Genomic DNA, 17,701 nt, shown 5'->3' with positions numbered 1-17,701 from the left:
GCTGCTTGTGTCGGCGATGAGGAGGAGGGGCTGCGGAGGGGAGCCGAGGCGGAGGTTGACGAAGTACTAGCCGGAGCCTGTGGAAGCGCCGGAGACGACGGGGGAGGTGGCGGAGCGGCGGTGGGAGTGGAGGACAGAGAGGCGGAGGGAGTCGGAAGAGAGGGCTTGGGTGGGGGTTGGGGAGGGTTGAATGTGAAGGAGGGGGAGTTGGAGGTAGGGCGGGGAGTTGCAGAGAGTTGTGAAGAAGAAGAAGAAGAAGAAGAAAGGGAGTTGGGAGAGTGAGACCATTTTTGAGTGAGATACACGTGTTATTCATTTAAGTGGGTGGGGAGCAAAATGAGGAAGTTAGGGTGTGGAGCAAATTTGCTCCCGATCGATAAACAGGTAAATGCACATGTAGGATGAGCACAAGTAGACAAGTAGATGCCAATAAAAAATAAATGCTAATTATTACTTGGAAATCTGAATAGAGACTATATATTGCAAGAAAATAGTTGAATGCATTAACCAGAGCTATGGAAGTAGACTCCAGAAATTAAAGATAGAAGCTAACTAGAAATAAACGGGAAATAAAGAAGCTAAAGCAGCCAAGATGACTGATAACAAAAATCTGTATGTTGCTTTTCAGGGGCCTCAATACCATTCTTTTATTTTGTATGTTGCTTCTATAGCAGCTTACCTTCTAGATACTAAATGTATTCAAAGATCATCATCGATCAAATTAATGACACTGATAATTTACTCGAAATTAAGTTCACTAACATGGGATTTATTGAAGATCAAGAGGAGATTTTTTCACAGAGATTTTATTGAAGATCATGTCGGCAATGTGTTTTCTTTTAGGGTTTAGACAATACTGTTTTAAGCTCTTATTATCCTTGCCTGGTTCACATGGTTGCGTGGTCCACATGGTACAAAAGTGATGAATAAATCGACGATGAAATATATCAAAGCAATTATATATGTAAGCAGAGGAAATAATGAGCCATTCAGTGTTCCGGCTCCTAAAATGGACCATGAATATTCATACACCACTCTCACCATAGAGAAAATATTGAGTATCGTAAATTTCAAGCTCAAGACGCGCGAGATGTACTTCTTCTGGAAGACGCTGTTTGAGGAGATCTTCAAGCGTTACAAGCTCACCGACATTGTCGACGGGAGCGAACCCTGTCCTGACAGGTTCCTGATCGATATGAATGGAAACATCACGGATCAAGCCGATCCCGCCTTTGATGTTTGGCACGAGAAGGATCAGAAGATCATAATGTGGATCAAGTCGACTCTTTCCGACGACGTGGCCCTCCCACTAGTCATAAACGGAGACATCCCTTCCAATTCCAGTCGCGAGCTATGGCTTGGCCTCGAGAAGAGATTCGCAGTTGCCGGGGTGTCAGCCGAGTATAGGAAAAGTATGTTCGCCGCCGCCTTGGCGACCACGGACATTTGTGACGCAAATCCCGCTCTGTTGAAGAGTGGGGACTTGCGTCTTTTGGCGCCAATTTTTCAAAAATTTGGAAAATGGCGCAGGTTTTCGGGTCGTGTTGTGACCCTAAAGGTGTTTGAGGACAACACTTTGGTGTTGGAGGCTTTGTCGAGACAAGGGGAGGGGAGGGTGTTGGTTGTGGACGGCGGAGGAAGCATGAGACGTGCCGTCTCCGGAGGGATGGTGGCAAAGTATGCGGAGTTGATGGGGTGGGCTGGGATTGTTGTGAATGGATGCGTCAGAGATGTGGATGAGATCAATGAATGTGAGATCGGCGTGAGAGCTTTGGCGACTTGTCCGGTGAGACCTACTAAAGGTAAGGATGGAAGCAGTGGACAGAAGCATGTTGATGTCAACATTGGAGGAACATGGATTCTTGATGGAGAATGGTTGTATGCAGATAATGATGGAATCCTTGTCTCCACGACTAAATTGTCTATCTAATTACCTATGCAGCAGGCCAGCAGCACATGTTTTTTCTGCGAATAAGAGATCGAGCTTATTTGCGCTTGTCATTTTACTTGCAACTTGTCCTAATATTGCTTTTACTTTGTATTTTTACATTTGTTCCAACCCAAACAAGGGCAAACGGCCTATGATTATATCTTAAAAACAAGAAGCTCAACGTTGAGAAATAATACAAATCAGCAATACTACTAGTTTGAGCCAGACATTCCGAGAAATTAACAGACACAAAAATAAAACTGCTAAAATCTTCCACAGAAAAATTGAATTTGGATTTATTGACTGAATTACGTATGAAGAATGAAGTAGCATGTCAAGTTACAGTTTAACGCACAAAGGTCGTCGACGTAAAAAATTTATATGCAGTCCACAGGTGTTTATACTCGGACAGTTCATATCTCTTAGTATAAGAGATGTAGTGCATCATTCTATAACTATAGCTAAATATCATTCCTGCAAATTCGCTGTCCTTTCCTACTGCCGGACTTGCAATCGACGAGAACGGACTTAAGATTAATGCTCGATCTCCCAAACTTTTAACTATAGACCAATCTTTCCTCGAGCAATTAAACTGATAAACAATCCAGTAAGTATATTCACGACTAGGTAATGTTAGAGAACTCATCAGTACTGCTAGTAACAGCTCCTTGTTAGACTCAACCAGATGAACCGTTTTGGATTCTAGTATTAGGGAAGCAGAACCGTCCTCCATGATGTTCCATTCTTCAAGTGCCATATTGAAGGTACCCAATGTATATCTATAAGAATCTCTGGTTTGAATGATGCAATAGAAAACTCCATCTATATAGCTCACGTCCTTGACATGATCATCACCATCAAGCCAAATTTTTTGAATACTTCTCCATCTTTTATCTCCAAAGTTACTCGCACTCATAGTGCAAACTAGGGTTTCAGTTGTACTGGAAACGACGGCCAAGACAACACAGTCATGAGAAATTGGAGGCGTTGTGAAGGTTGCAACCGTCGTATATGATTCCTTCACTTTGTTCATATATAACGGAGGCAGGTCTATAACTTTTCCACAAAAGGGATTATAGAAGAACAACTTCTTACTTTTACTGTCTGATACCGTAAGGAGCGACCAGTCATGCTTAGAACCATGAAGTTTGGCCTGGGAAAGGAGGTTTCTCACTTCTCGTCGCATCTTAACAGAGCGAGAGCGCTGCACTGTTAAATCGAGGAACTGTAATGCACCAGAATACCTTAGGGTAAATAAGCATGGCAGACGCAAACTCGAACGCCGTCGTTCGTCTTTAGCAGCCTCCCAAATCTTACATACTGCACCAAATCGAATAAAATCTAAATATGGGAGACGGTCAGCGACCTCGCTTAAAATATCGATTGGAAGATCTGACCATGATCTGTATTCGATTCTTCTTCTTTTGTCGTGTGATCGCTTCCCCCTCTTCTTTCGAGAGGGCTTTGGACTTCGGTGAGATAAAGAGTCGGTGTATGGTTTCATCATATTTAGCAAGCTAGGCCGCTAGGGGTGTTTTTTTTGTTTTCTATGAAATTCAGCAAGCTAGTTTTGCTTTATATATGTATAAACCTAAAGCTTTGCTGAATTTGTGGTGGATATGGTGATGCTCTACGGGCCATGAAATATAATCTCTAGAGGCCAATTAATTAACGGTCCATCAAAATCAATGCAGCCCAATTGTTTCCAAAATTAACAAGGATTTTTTCATTAACATATCACTCGCCATAAGACATCAAACATTGTCTTGAAACTGAAACATGACACAAACCGCCAATTATGTAACTAGTAACCTTCATTGTAAAAATACGTTCATTGTAAAAATACGTTCAGATAAATTAAACCTACGACCTATGAAACCAACTACTACCCATTAATTTAATCCTTACGATAGGAACATCTGTTGCCAAATCAACAAAATATTCTCAAAATGAATTAGCAGAGAGTTATCAAGCATAGGTCTAGGTATAGAAACTAGAACACTGGATTTAGGTGACAACCCCGATGGGATTGAAAAGAATAAGGCCTATTTTTTTTTTTTTTTTTGTATGAAAAAGAATAAGGCCTATTGAAATGGCTTGGCTGCATGCAGTTTGTTTGACATTGAGCTTTGCGGTTATCTTGGTGTGAACTTGATCCTTAAATTTGCATCATCTAGTGTTATTCGATGAGTTTACCTATATATTATCGTGCTGTGAAATGTTAGCTACTTTAAACTATCAAATTTGTGTCATCCAGTCTTATTCGATGAGTTTACACTTTATAATAAGAACAATATGTTACTAGCTATCTAGCTACTAGTATGTCCGAGTCTGAGATTTTTTAGGCTTAATTATGAAGCCAATAATTCTATAAAAACAAAAACAAAAATTATGAAGCCAATAACAAACAAAACAACACTGTTTTGTGGGTTAACATTTTCTTGTTTATGCTAGCAGCTCTCAAGTAAATCAATTGAAATTAATCAAAACATATCCATCATAAATGTTTGACACAGAGAAGCTAGCCACGCAAAGTGAACTAAGTAGGATTTAGGACTCGTACTAAATCACCAAGTCGGCAAGAACATATAGAGACTGTTGTACATATCAGGACCAACACAATTGGATATCATGTTAACTAACGTATATATCCTTTACATAAATTCAAATCCCTATATATAACTCCTTTCTCTGATTAACAATAACTAGCAAGCATCGAAACCAAGTACCTAAATTTGGAGCTCAAACAAATTATTACTAAGCAATATCATGATCATACTCCATATATTCATGGCATGTACAACCTGTTGCCACACTTGCACCTCCACGCTTCCGGGTAGTACTCCGCCGTCACCGGAGTTCCAGGCGGCACCGGCACATGAACCGGCTTGCACGGCGTGCACCTGCCGCACTTGGAGTTGCAGCGAGGCGGCGACGACCCTGGCCCGCTCAAGTATCTCCTCGCCAAGCTCAAAGGCGTCATCATCATCATCACACTCTCCTCCCTCTGCTCCTCCTGTACATGAAAATCACAAGTTAATAATTTCTCAATTATTATCCAATTATTTTTCTAATAATTGTCACAGTGGCGCGGAATGGCCCCTCCGTACAGGTAGAGCTGCATGAGGCTAACGTGCGCCCCCAGGAGGCCAGGACAATGCTCACGGGACTAGTCCAGACTCCAGACTATGGAACATGGTTTTAAGCGGGTTAAACGCTGAGCATAGCAGGCACAAGTTACTGATATCTTTGCATTAGATTCCCAGAAGACGACAGTGAAACAGAGAAAAGGGTTTGAGATAATTCGAAAACGACGACGCAGTAGAGATTAACCTAAGCTGTGTGCTAAACCACCATTACTATTGGACCACGAGTTATAAGAGGACCACTCCTCTTTGTGATGATTGCTGGGGATGAACAATCATGCATATTCATATATATATGCTTCTGGATTTTTGCCACTGTTTTTGTCTTTGGAGCTTAATTATATATAAGGTCAGTAATTGGTCAAAGTTGGAGACTTGATGCAAGGTTGTATAGAACTATAGATAATGCCTGTGTCTGATGTGATATAAAGAAATTAAGAACCTTTGATGGTGATTTACATACCCACCTGAATAATTTGACTGAAAATAAAAATAAAAAAACACCAGAAAAATCTGTCCACAAAAACAATAAGACGCAGATGAAGAAGAACCCACCTGAAAATTTGTATCAGCTTGAGCACTACTTGAGGGAAAGATACAATCTGCAAATAAAAAATTAACAACTCACACTCATAATTAACAAAGTGCATTTACATAGTAGCAGAACTCAATATAAATTTGACCAAAATAGAAATTAATTTCTTGAAGATATGGGGAAGTAGAAAAGAAGGATAGTTTACCTTTAGTACATGTAGAAGTAGAGTTGATGATGGTGAATAGTAGTGCAGAGATTGAGAGCAAGAAGAAAAGGGAGGTGAGCTTGTTGATCATAAACCAGCTGCTGCTTAGTACTCTCTTGCTCTTCCACTCCATGAACAAGAAGAAAAGATAGTCAATATACAAGTAAGTGACTCAAATGGCTTTGAAAGTCTAACCCTTTAGGAGATTCAGCTGGGTTCCGATGAAACAACTGTCATGCCAAATCAATACCTTACATCTCAGCTCCCAACACCTCTTTATCTACTGGTTTTTGTGAGAGTGGGGGTGGTTGTAGAAGAGATGAAAGAAAAAAGTGGTATGACAGAAATCACAGAGGGAGAGAGAGAAAAAGAGAGGGCTGAGGTTGAAAAAGAGAATTAAGAAGTGGCATATATCCTATATCCTAAGCTTTGCCATGTTTGGGTCTAGGATTCTCTTGCAGGCTTTTGCCTACTGTCTTTCAGCAATTTCCAAACCCAGAAATACAAAAATAACCACTCCCTCTGCTACCTTCTGCATTCTTCCTTATTTTTCCACTCTCTCACTCTTTTCCTCTCTTTTTTCAAACCCTTCTTTTAACTCTATCCTCCTTGTTTTTTATTCCTTCCCCACAAATATTTATGTCCATTTCTTTACAAAATCTCTTACTGCAAAATTACTAAGTTACTAAGCACCAATTAACCAGCTTAACTTCAGGACTTATTGGATAAATCTTGGAATAGTTTGGTTAGGTTATAATTCACAGTTCCATTTGGATTTTTGTGAAATCACAGAAAGTACATCACCTGTTGGCCTGCTGGGGATGATGAAAGATGAATGAGATTTTGTCCATGCAGTACTGTATATCTATGCTAGATTGGTAATCAATCTGCTATGGAACGATCCCAAGCCGTTAATCTGTGACCCTTTTCTGCCACCAGTGATGAATCTGATCCAATGGCTGTGGCCCCCTTCCAAACAATGGAAACACTATAGATTCCAAATGCAATCAGTTGTGGACAAATTGTTCAAACACAGAAGCTAGCAATTTACTGAGTCTCTGGTTTTGGTGATGGGTGATTGTTGCAAACTTGCAATGCTCTATTGCTCTTCTAAGGACATTATTCGTTTTTTCCCCTTGTTCTTTGCACATGGATTCTAGCTAAGTTTCCAAGAATACATTTGGAAATTGGAATGCATTAGCTTAATCGTATTAAGGAACAAAAATTCTACATTGCAAGAGTTGAAACTGTTAGATTAATTCTTGAGCAGTAGTGCATCTGTGTATATGTAGAACACATTATGAGAATGTTTTAACAGCAAGATAAGACATTACACTACTACTAGTACAGATTAAAGTGTGCACTGTGGAAAATAAACTTAGCTCTTGCTTATTTCATTAGACATTACATAGTTCACTTACTATGTAATACCTCATTTTTTAGGAGATTTAAGGTATGTAGTAAGTGCAATTCGCGTGTTTATACGTGTACGTATACATATATAGATCAACATCTTGTTGTATATAATAGAAAGTAAGAGTACATTAGGGTCATTGTCTATTTGAATGTATGTTAGGGAAAAGAAAAACACATACTTGGTCACATCACTATCTCCACCATGAACCTTAGGTTCATTCCATCATGTAAATCAATGAGACATGAGAGAGGTGAGAAAGTTAGCTTGCAAATGGAAATGTAACCTTTTTTCCTAATAGGGTAAATGATCAATTTCAGCATAGATTACTTTCTCATGTTGCAATGAATACTTGTATTGATGAATTAGAAATTACAACATATACAACAATATTCTAGAAAGCTAATTAGAAGTATATATCGACGGAAAAAAATTAACTCATAAAGACTTGACGTCCATGTTTCAAAAAATATCAGGACAAAATTAACTCATGCCGACGGTCTCACAAGTGACGAGTCTAACGTCGCATAGTGTACGAATGACCCAATAAGATTGAATTGAGGTCTTGGAAAGTGATATGATTCTTGTGCTGTAAGGTATAAGACACTTAAAAAGCACACAAACACAAGGCATGTTGGACTTTTCTTGCTCTTTATTTGGCCATAGCAATGAGTAACTAGTCTATTGCAAGCGTGGGGAGATCGAAATTATTACTTTTCCTCTGAAAAATGCAAACCGTGTCCTTGTTTCTATTCTCTTGTTCTGGCTTTCTAGGCCTCCGATTCCTTTGCTTTCTAATCTCGTCTCTTGCTAGTAGCAACCAACTAACCAATGCAAGAGTCATTTTCTCTCCACAGTCGCTCTTAGTCATTTGTGTTTCAAAACTGGGAAGTAAAATTGACCTTTGTCCCCCACAGCTTTAAGGTTTGATTCAGATTTGGCAAATGTTTTTTTTTTAATTGAAATTTGTTTAGTCCTTATGCTTTGAAGTCGATATATGTTTAGTCCTTATGGTTTTATTTTAATTTGAATAGTCCTTAAAGTCATAATTTTTTATCTAAATAGTCCTTGTGGTTTTATTTAATATCTGAATAGTCCTTAAAGTCATGTTTTTTCATCCAAATAGTCATTCCGATTCATTTTCTCAGTTAAAGGCCATAAAGACTATTTGGATGAAAAATCATGACTTTAAGGACTATTCAGATTAAAATAAAACCATAAGGACTAAACAAATGTCGACTTCAAACCACAAGGACTATACAATATTTTATCCTTTTTTTTGTGTGAATTGTACATATAGTATGTATCTTATTCATAATACTGTCACATTTCAACAAATCTTCATGAAATCCATGTCACAGACCTTTCAGCAAACACTTGGTGGCGACTTCTCAGAAACCCAGCAGTAGATCGAATGACTAGGGAAAATTAATCACAGATGCATGTTGTAGCATTCTCACCTATCTATACTAAGATGGAGCTGAACATTCACTTGGTTAAAAACTTGAATCTTGTTGTGTCAAAATATATAGCAGTTCGACAGTTCGTATCTGCCATGCCCACCAAGCTTGTTTTTTGGCCACGGGACAATCCCACCAAGTTAGATTAGGGGAATGGAGATTCGATCATGCTTATGTGCAAGATATTGTGTACTTGAATTTAAAAAAAATAATTCAATAATTTAACTAGATCTCGAAGCACATATGTGGACGATATCAAAACCTTATTTAAGAGAATATTGTAACAAGAAGAATAGTTGTAATATACCCGTATTTAAATTTAGCAAATGTTTTGAACGAATGAGGAGCACACTTGAAGTATTTTATTTTTTGAATGCTCTAATCTAGCTAGCTATCTTTGCAGGCTCTTTATAGATCTTAGTAAGAAATTTTGTAGCAAAGGTTTGAATAGAGATGAAATACGATTCCAAGAGGAGCATTGGTAGGTTTCATCCATTCATTTGCCTGAATGGTCACTAGTCCCTTCTCGAGCATTTTCACAAGCTTTGGCTCTATTCATGTCTCAGAAAACATTGAAGATTTTCAGTGCTAGATTTGTTTTTTGCTTCTTGTTTTCTCTTCCGCTTTCTGAATTTGTACTTACTTCCTGTCCCTTTTAAGCATACATTTACAATACTCATCTACTCACCTCAGACCCTTCACGTGATTATGCGAATTTTCAACCTCTGCATCAACCAAATGCTAGCTTCTCTTCTAGTCATACAGTCCTTTAGAGGATTCTATAACACAGCCTTCATTCTAATAGTCTTCACTTGAACAATCTCTCATATAGGTTAGAGTTTGGCGCCTTAGGATTGTAAAATGTTCTCAACTCCGAAAACCCAATGTATCCCAGTAGACTTTGGCAGTAGTGAGATTATTTTCGTCACGGGTCTTTGCTCATGTAGTCGTGTTAAGTGTTAACAGAGTTTTTCCACGTGTTTGATTTTTGTTATGTCAATTCATCGAACATCTTGTTATAATTTTGTCACGTGTTACTTTCTAGCTTTTTCATCATCTCTTAATCTCTACAGAACTGAATTAAGATATTTGACAACATCGTCAAAAATTCTTTCACTCACCATGATACAAATGACCCATAATTTATCATGCAGTCTCATATTTCAAAAAGAAAAATATTATGCACTCTCTCAACCATTGCAACTTTGCAAGTGATACAAGTGATCCCTGAAACCATCGTGATTGAAATCCACGTAGCCTGTATGTACCGGTTTCAAATACCCGGATCCAAACCCAGACAACAGTCCGATAGAAAAACTCATGCCAAAGATCGAGTCTCGATTTCACTACACCCCCATTGGACGGCTGATATTCAGTCTGGAAATCCCAGAAACAGAGCAGAGGAAAAACTTAAGCAGCTGCCTTGGAAAGCGTGACGCTCTGACACACAAGAAGTAAAAAGAAACTCGCGTGCGGTCACAGTTTTTTAAACTCTTTGGTAACCTCGTCTGCGCTTCTTTCCCAATTAATCTTCAATATAATAATTTAAAAAGAAACCAGTTTTTCTGAAAAAAGAAAAAAAAATAAAGCTTTGAATTTCAAAATGGTGGAACAGTGTAGATTCCCGGTTAGGTTCAGCTCCATTTCCCCATGAAATAAATATTTCGTGATTTACACAGTTTTTTTTATCTCTATATTTTGAACCTCACGTTCTTCGAAACCCATCGTTAGTGTAAATTTGGATTTGTGTGAGTTTATGAAACCAAAATGAAAAAGAAATGTTATATTCCCCAAACTAAACTAGTAAACTCTAGTCTGAAACCCATTTGCTGACTGCTGAGATTTGGACATTGGAGACCCAACAAGGTTAGCTCTCAAAAGCTGTCGTTTTGAGCTCTTGAACTTGCTAGATTGTGAGTTTTATCCCAATGTGCTCGTTGTGTTACTGTTCTAGGATCGATTTTCTTGCTCTTTGGCTTGTGGGTTTCTGAAAGATTGTTCCTTTTCAGCTTATCATAGTTGAAATTTTGGTTTCTAGTTTTGGTTTGGTTCTGGGTCTTTGATTTTCGAGTTGTACTGCTCTAGGTTGTGAGGATTTATTGATAGCTCCAAAACCGTTTTTGCACTTGCTTTGGGGTTTTTGTTTTGTAGCCAAAGTGTAACCACTATGAGTGGGTGTTTGTTACCCAGGAACTGTGGTTCTTGTTTTGGGGGTTTGATGGATTTGCTTAGCCCACACTGAGCCCACTAATATCAGAGGTAGTTTATTTTGTGGAAGCAAAAGGACTGTGAGTTCCATTGTTGTTAGATTTGAAGTATCAGTAGTTGTCAGGGTTTTGAGGAATGGAATCAGCCGGGGGTAAACCCCTTAAACCCTCCTCAAACATATCTGATATAGTCTCCAAGTTTGCCAAAGTTTGCAAATTGAGATCCATTGGAGTGCACCAACCTCACAACAGCAGTAATGCTCCTTCGGGCGAAGATAGCAGCGATGTGACTGAGGACACCGAGTGTGGTGGGGTGAAGATCCATCCCCAACCTGTTGAAGTTAAAGGAGAAAGCAAAATCTGTGGAGGTGAGGAGTTATCCAAGTTGTTTGACATTGTTTCGACACTGAAGTTGGCTTATGTTCAGCTCCAGGAAGCTCACTTACCCTACAACCCAAAAAAGATTATAGCTGCAGATGAGCGTTTTATGGCTGAGCTTGAAGCAATATGTAAGATGAAGCGCGTGTACAAGGAGAAGCAATTTGTGAAGTTGAAGTCAGAATCTTCTCGTTCTGTTATTCTCAAGAAGAAAATTGAATTGAATGAGAAGCTGCTGGAGGAGTTTAAGTTACAAATGGAAGTCAACAATTCTGAGATAATCTGCCTGCATAAAGAGCTCAGAGATTTGAATTTGGTGAATGCGACACTGGCTGAGAAGGTAAGGCAGATGAGTTTGCAAAGGAAGACCACAAGGGTTTGGACCATCACAAGATTTCAGGATACTTACAGAGCTGCGTCGAAATCAATTCATGACTTCGCAAAGCCTTTAATCAGTTTGATGAAAGCTACAGGCTGGGACTTGGACCTTGCAGCAAAAGCAATAGAAGCAGAAGCTGCTTACTTGAAAAGGTCCCACAAGAAGTATGCATTTGAAGCTTACATTTCAAGGAGAATGTTTTCTGGGATATCATTGAAATCTTATAATGTGGATGGTATTATGAGATATGATGATCCCATCGATGTGTTGATTGAGAATCCAGATTCAGATTTTGCCCGATATTGTGGAGAAAAGTATCTCCAAGTTGTTCATCCAATGATGGAAACACGGTTTTTTGGGAATCTAGATCACAGGACGCTTGTATTGAGCGGCAAGCATCCAAGAACATCATTCTACCAAATATTTGCAAGAATGGCAAGGTGGATTTGGGTTTTGCACAGAATTGCACCTTTGATAGATTCTGAAGCAAAAATGTTTGCTGTCAAAAGAGGAAGCAAATTCTCACATGTTTATATGGAGTCGGTGGTGGAGGATGGAGAAGATGCAGCTGTCTCGGATGGAAGAAAGGTTGAGTTTATGGTCATGCCAGGATTTAAAATTCTAGAGACATTAGTGAAGTCTCGTGTGTATGTTTCAAAATGAAGCTGTATCAGATCTTGGTAGTGTTTACTGACTAACTGGGAATTCAACTGAACCTAACTTTCTTTTGTTATGAACCTAGCTGAGCACAACTTAGCCCCAAAGCCGAGTCTATAGCTTTCCTGTTTTGACATAACTATGGATAGGCTGCACTCTGCATGGATCTGGTTAATTGCTTTCTGAACTGTAAATAGATAACTACTTGAAAAGTTCATTTCTACATTTATATGGCATAGTTACAAAAGAATTTACGACTTCAGACGAAGAACAAAAGACTTCAGCCTCTGTGTGTAGACAGGGGACTAACTTGGCATATAGAAAAAGGAGTATGGTTGTGGAATCACTATAAACTACAACTTCCATCAGTATTGTCAGGAGAGAACAAGTCCTTGCAAAGTTCTCCATAGAATCTACTAACCAAATCAATGTAAACCGGGCATTTCAGGTTCTTCCAGCAATACAGAAGCTCTTCCACATCGGTCAAATCCCTCAGTTTCCCTTCTTCAACAATCATCTCCACCAAGTAGTTCTCGAAACTCCTGCATGCATCCTGCACTTCGTCGTCATCTGAGTTTACTCTTTTTTCAGCCATTGCCTTCACATAGGCTGGTGTAACTGGTGAGGGAGGAAGCACTCTACGGTCACCTTTCTCGGAGAAACTCTTGATGGCTGCTAGTCTGTCCATTCCCTTTGGCTTCCTCAGTGAACGGAAAGCTGACCGGAACAATGCAGTTATCTTATTCTTCTTGGGAGTCGTTTGAACCTTGTTGTAGTGAGGACGAACATGACGGGGTCTTATAAAGAAGGGCCTTTTGAGCTTGAATCTGAAGATTCGAAAAAGTTTTGTGCATGGGTGGAGTACCTTGGATTTCAAGGATGAGTGTAACCTCATCTTTGATGAGTGTGATTGAAGGAATGGAGGAAGATGGTGAGCTCTAACTGATTCTTTCAGCACCAAGAGGTACGTGCTTTTGGAGCTTTATTGTTTGTTGCAACAACGGTTGGTGTAACAAGGGGAGAGAGAATGTGCTTGGTTCAGTCTAGTAGGATGTTAAACACTAAACACAGATGAAGGGAGGCTTTATACTTTATTCGTTGGGTGCTAATGGTACTGGGGCTCACGTCTTTGGTAAACTTAGTGGCATACCATTAGACCTCAAAAAGTCCTAAGCTTATAGCGTGAGGAACAATAGCTAGTTATGGCATACGATGAACTGATGAAGTTATGACATGCTTTCTAGACTTGTTGTCATTGCTGATCGCATGGACAAAGCCCTTTACGGTTGGAGCTGTTAAAGCCCACCATTCCAAATCCATATGCCCATGCCCATTTCAGCCAGACTCGGCAACAATAGAGCCCAACAATGGGCCTGACATTGAAAAACCTTGGGTCGGCAACTCCAAAGCTCCTCTTGCCGGAGACGTTGCTCTGAAAACAGTAGCTCACCTCGTCGCTGCACAACAAACCACGATCAAGCGCCCTGCCGGAAAACAGGTACGAAACCCTAACAAGGGTTTGAGCCTAGAAGACACTCCAAACCTGAGAACCGGCCCCGATTGGACACACACCGACGTTGTCGAGTTTTGAGGCAAACACCCCCGTATTGTTCATTGAAACATGCATTTTTCTACTGTAAATGTCACTAGTCAACTCTGTTTGTTCATCTATTATTCTTTTCTTGAATTGACATGAATAGTTCCCATTGTCTAATCTCTCGTATGTTCTAATCTCAAATGATTCTGACAATTCGAAATTCGTACTCAACACCAGCTCTACGGTTGAGTTTCAATCTATTGTTCCATTTCATCAATCTTAGTCTTAATAATTGTATAGTCAGCCGCCTAGAGCCCTAGCTAGTTTGTTAGTTCATCCCTTCAACCTTTACGATAGAAATTAAAGATGTCATCACAGCATTAGTGCTCTAGCTTAATCAATCAGTGCCGGCATCGGCTCTAACCTTATTTTTCAGCTGTGATTTAATAAATTTATCCAGATTCTTCAAATCTTATAGAGACTAATTAATATAATTTGAAATCATATTTGGACGGAAAATTCACCACTCCTTCCTACCTTAGCCCATCATCAAAACTAGCTAGAACAAACTAACAAATGTTATCCTTTGGCAGCATATTGATGCCCCATTAGTCTAGACAGGAGAAGAATTTTATACCCTAACATGAAAGCCTTGTCAACATTATCAACAGGAGATAGTTGGTAACCAGGCAAGTCGTGAAAGTGATGGAACAATCCAGAGATATTTTTGGGTCCTAAGCTCAACCGCATGAAGATCTCCTTCTTTGATCTCCAAGTAGACTCGAGTAGGGGTGATAATTATCTTCCATGAGTTCCATCGCAACATTAAGAATCGTAATGTTCTTTCCAATTCTGAAAAAAATTAGTATACCTTTAAAGGACATCGGGGTCGACATTGTGAGACTTGTCACTGGATTTTACTATCTCCTATTATAATCATGAATCGTTGGGGTTTCCAGCTTTCCTTCAACTTAGTTTCTATGTCAGGTCATATTCGAGGGTCATTTTGCAATATATTCCTAATTATAAATTAGTTTGCAAATGATTTTCCAGCTTTGCTTAAGAACAGGTGGGGCTTGTAGAAATTAAGACACTCGGAGAAAGGCATGGAATATATTCATCATTTGTAAAGCATGGATTTTATAGGGGAAAAAACAGCACTTAGTAGACAAATGGGTCTTGGCTGTTACTAAAAATCATGATTAGTGTAGGCTGCTTTAGGTAAACAGAAGGAGGAGGAGGATCCACATAGTTAAGAGCTTTGGTAGTAAACAATCACAAATTTCATTCATTTGTAACAACTTTACTATGCAATTTTGATTCCATTAGAAACTCGTTTGACATTTTCCCATTAAGCTATTACAGATTGAGAAAGAAAATGGGGTTAAATTGGAAGCAATTAAAAAGCAGTCCTAGATCACTAACTAGATTATGCTAAGCAAAGGTATTGATTAGCCTCATGTTGCTTATAAATGTTGGTGATAATAGAGGAACTGATTCAACACAGTTGCCATACTAGGGGACCCAACTCTAACCTTTCTTTCAGCTCTTTGTTTATGCACTCCTGCTTCATAAACACCACCCCAAAGTGCTCATAAGAGTGAGAGATTATTCAGTTTGAGATACTCAATGTGCCATTGCTGATGGGTAACTACAGGTTCAGATTGGCAGATATGATACCAAATGCCTGGTTTTACAAGCTTACAGATATGAGCAAAACCAGAAAACACAACACTACTTCTCCCAAGAAAAAACCACCAACCTCTTCATTCCCACCACAAAGAACCACCCATCTTTCACAAACCAGATACTCCTACTACATCACAACAGACCAACAACCCAACAGAGATGAAAGGTTCTTCTACAATTCACCTACATGCCCCAAAGGCTCAGATACAAATTTTCCAGAACAACCAAGAAGGTCATCCACTAAAAGAAGCAGAAGGAAAGCTGTTTACAGGCCTTCTCCTAAGAAACATGTCATTTCTTCCTCTGTTTCATCAGGCCATTGTAGCTGTCAATGTCATGCCTCAACTCCTGAGTCTCTTGACTACTTTGGCTCATCTTCAAGTGAGAGAAATTCCACTGAAACTCATGACTTTCATGAATTGATTCCATCCGAGTTCGAAAGCGACCAGTTGGGTGCTAGTGAGTTTGGCTCTTATAGCTGCAGAGTAAGTTCTTCAACTTCTGATACTATCATTGACAAGAAAAAAGAAGGCTCAACCAACAAAGTCCATGATCGGTTTGACATGATCTCGGAGTTAGAGCTTCCTCCAATCTTGACAAAGCCAACGAAGCTTGATGATCGTAGTAAGGCCATTGAGTCCACCAAGTTCAGGAAGAGTACGTCATCCAAATTGAAGGAAACAAAAGGGCACCAGTCTCTTTCTGTGAAGATTGTCAAGGAAGAAAGAAGCAGTAGTAGGATACAGAAGGACCAAAAGACAGCAGCTCCTTACGTTCGGAACTCGTCTGCTTCTCCAACCGGCATAAGGCTTCGAGGCAACTCTCCGAGACTAGCAAGCAAGAAACTTCAGCAGCCCTTTGGTAGTAAAAAGAGTGTGTCAAAGAATAGAGGAGGCATTTCGGACAGCTTTGCAGTTGTGAAGTCCTCACTTGACCCTCAGAGGGACTTCAAGGACTCAATGAGGGAGATGATCATGGAGAATAACATCAAGGAATCTAAGGATTTGGAAGACCTCCTTGCTTGTTATCTTTCACTCAACTCAAGGGAATACCATGATCTCATTGTCAAGGCTTTCGAGCAAATCTGGTTCGATATGGCTCGCATTAAAATCTGAGATTCTCAGGTTAAATTTCATAAGCTATGATGACTACTTTCCTTCTCAATTCTAGGTTCATCTTATTCTTATATCTCTAGGAAAGCTGGCATTACTTGTTTCTCTGCTCTGTTTGGAAATTAAGCATGCATCCTATGAGCAGTCAAGTTGCTTTTGATCAAGTTTCTATTATGAATTTCACTGTCAATTTGTTGATTGAGCTAACCGTGAAATACAAATAGATTTGTAATATATGAATTTGAATCCTATTGTTTGTACATTCGATTCTAAAAGCTGAATCATGAAAATGGCATTAGGTACAACAGCATGTATTCCTGTTTGAGCTGGGCGTTCTGTTTTGGTTTCTTATCTATATAACTTTCAAAAATACATAAAAAAAAAAAAAAAAAAAAAACTTTCAAAAATCATAAAAAAGACTATTGTTCATTTGTTCCCCCAATTATTTTGGGAAAGAAGCCCTACTACTTAGTAGTACTAGATACGAACTTGTAGTCCGCTACCAAATCAGAACCTGTAGGGGGGTACAGAACTACAGATGCCAGATGAACGTTTTGTCAGATAACGAGGTATTGCATTAATGAGCTCTATCAGGGTCCATCCTAAAGTTCCTAACAAAAAAAAGGTGCATCCTACAACAAATTTGAAAAAGTTGGAATTCGGTTTCTATAATCTATTTTTTTTGTTTTTTGTTTTCTTCTGTTGTATCAAGAGAGAGGTAACAAGTTACCTCTGTTACGTTAGTTAATAACACTCACCCAGTTAATATTCGGACATAGATCCACGAGAGTATCACAGTAAAACCAGACTAATCTTCTATTGTAAGCGCACGAAGGCCACAAACTGGCCGGTGAGAGTTGAAACTCGAAATCTTAACATGGGGTTTCATACTAAGCAGCTCAACCAACTTTACCACACCAGGTGGTTCCTATATTCTAACTGATAGACAACCATCTCAATCATAGCTATTGAAAACTTGGCGAACAATGCTATCAAAACCAACACTCTAGTGTAATCTCAATAAAAATATCAGAAAATAGAGAATTGCCAAT

General features: G+C 39.2%; 5 protein-coding genes across 5 annotated transcripts; 3 read left to right on the top strand and 2 right to left on the bottom strand.

The window, feature by feature from the left end:
• The first annotated feature begins 1,017 nt into the window (after nucleotides 1–1,017).
• Nucleotides 1,018–1,930, top strand: LOC101298778 (regulator of ribonuclease-like protein 3-like). The gene has a single exon (XM_004294690.1). It carries the CDS (start codon nucleotides 1,091–1,093, stop codon nucleotides 1,928–1,930), a length of 840 nt encoding a protein of 279 aa, XP_004294738.1. The 5' UTR covers nucleotides 1,018–1,090.
• Nucleotides 1,931–4,718: 2,788 nt separating this feature from the next.
• LOC101305548 (EPIDERMAL PATTERNING FACTOR-like protein 6-like) lies at nucleotides 4,719–6,424 on the bottom strand. Its single transcript, XM_004295976.1, has 3 exons — nucleotides 5,817–6,424; nucleotides 5,632–5,678; nucleotides 4,719–4,946 (listed from the first exon to the last, which is right to left on the bottom strand). The coding sequence occupies exons 1-3, from the start codon at nucleotides 5,947–5,949 to the stop codon at nucleotides 4,719–4,721; spliced, it is 408 nt and encodes a 135-aa protein (XP_004296024.1). The 5' UTR covers nucleotides 5,950–6,424.
• A 4,609-nt stretch (nucleotides 6,425–11,033) lies between these two features.
• Nucleotides 11,034–12,317, top strand: LOC101305254. Its single transcript, XM_004295975.1, has one exon. The coding sequence runs from the start codon at nucleotides 11,034–11,036 to the stop codon at nucleotides 12,315–12,317; it is 1,284 nt and encodes a 427-aa protein (XP_004296023.1).
• A 340-nt stretch (nucleotides 12,318–12,657) lies between these two features.
• LOC101304955 lies at nucleotides 12,658–13,206 on the bottom strand. Its single transcript, XM_004295974.1, has one exon. The coding sequence runs from the start codon at nucleotides 13,204–13,206 to the stop codon at nucleotides 12,658–12,660; it is 549 nt and encodes a 182-aa protein (XP_004296022.1).
• Nucleotides 13,207–15,401: 2,195 nt separating this feature from the next.
• LOC101298496 lies at nucleotides 15,402–16,825 on the top strand. Its single transcript, XM_004294689.1, has one exon. It carries the CDS (start codon nucleotides 15,492–15,494, stop codon nucleotides 16,650–16,652), a length of 1,161 nt encoding a protein of 386 aa, XP_004294737.1. The 5' UTR covers nucleotides 15,402–15,491; the 3' UTR covers nucleotides 16,653–16,825.
• Nucleotides 16,826–17,701: the final 876 nt, after the last annotated feature.

The sequence above is a fragment of the Fragaria vesca genome, linkage group LG3, assembly GCF_000184155.1.
Source record: "Fragaria vesca subsp. vesca linkage group LG3, FraVesHawaii_1.0, whole genome shotgun sequence".
NCBI classification, from domain to species: domain Eukaryota; kingdom Viridiplantae; phylum Streptophyta; class Magnoliopsida; order Rosales; family Rosaceae; genus Fragaria; species Fragaria vesca.
The sequence above is the reverse complement of the archived record's forward strand: the minus strand, read 5'-3'. Positions and strand labels throughout refer to the sequence as shown.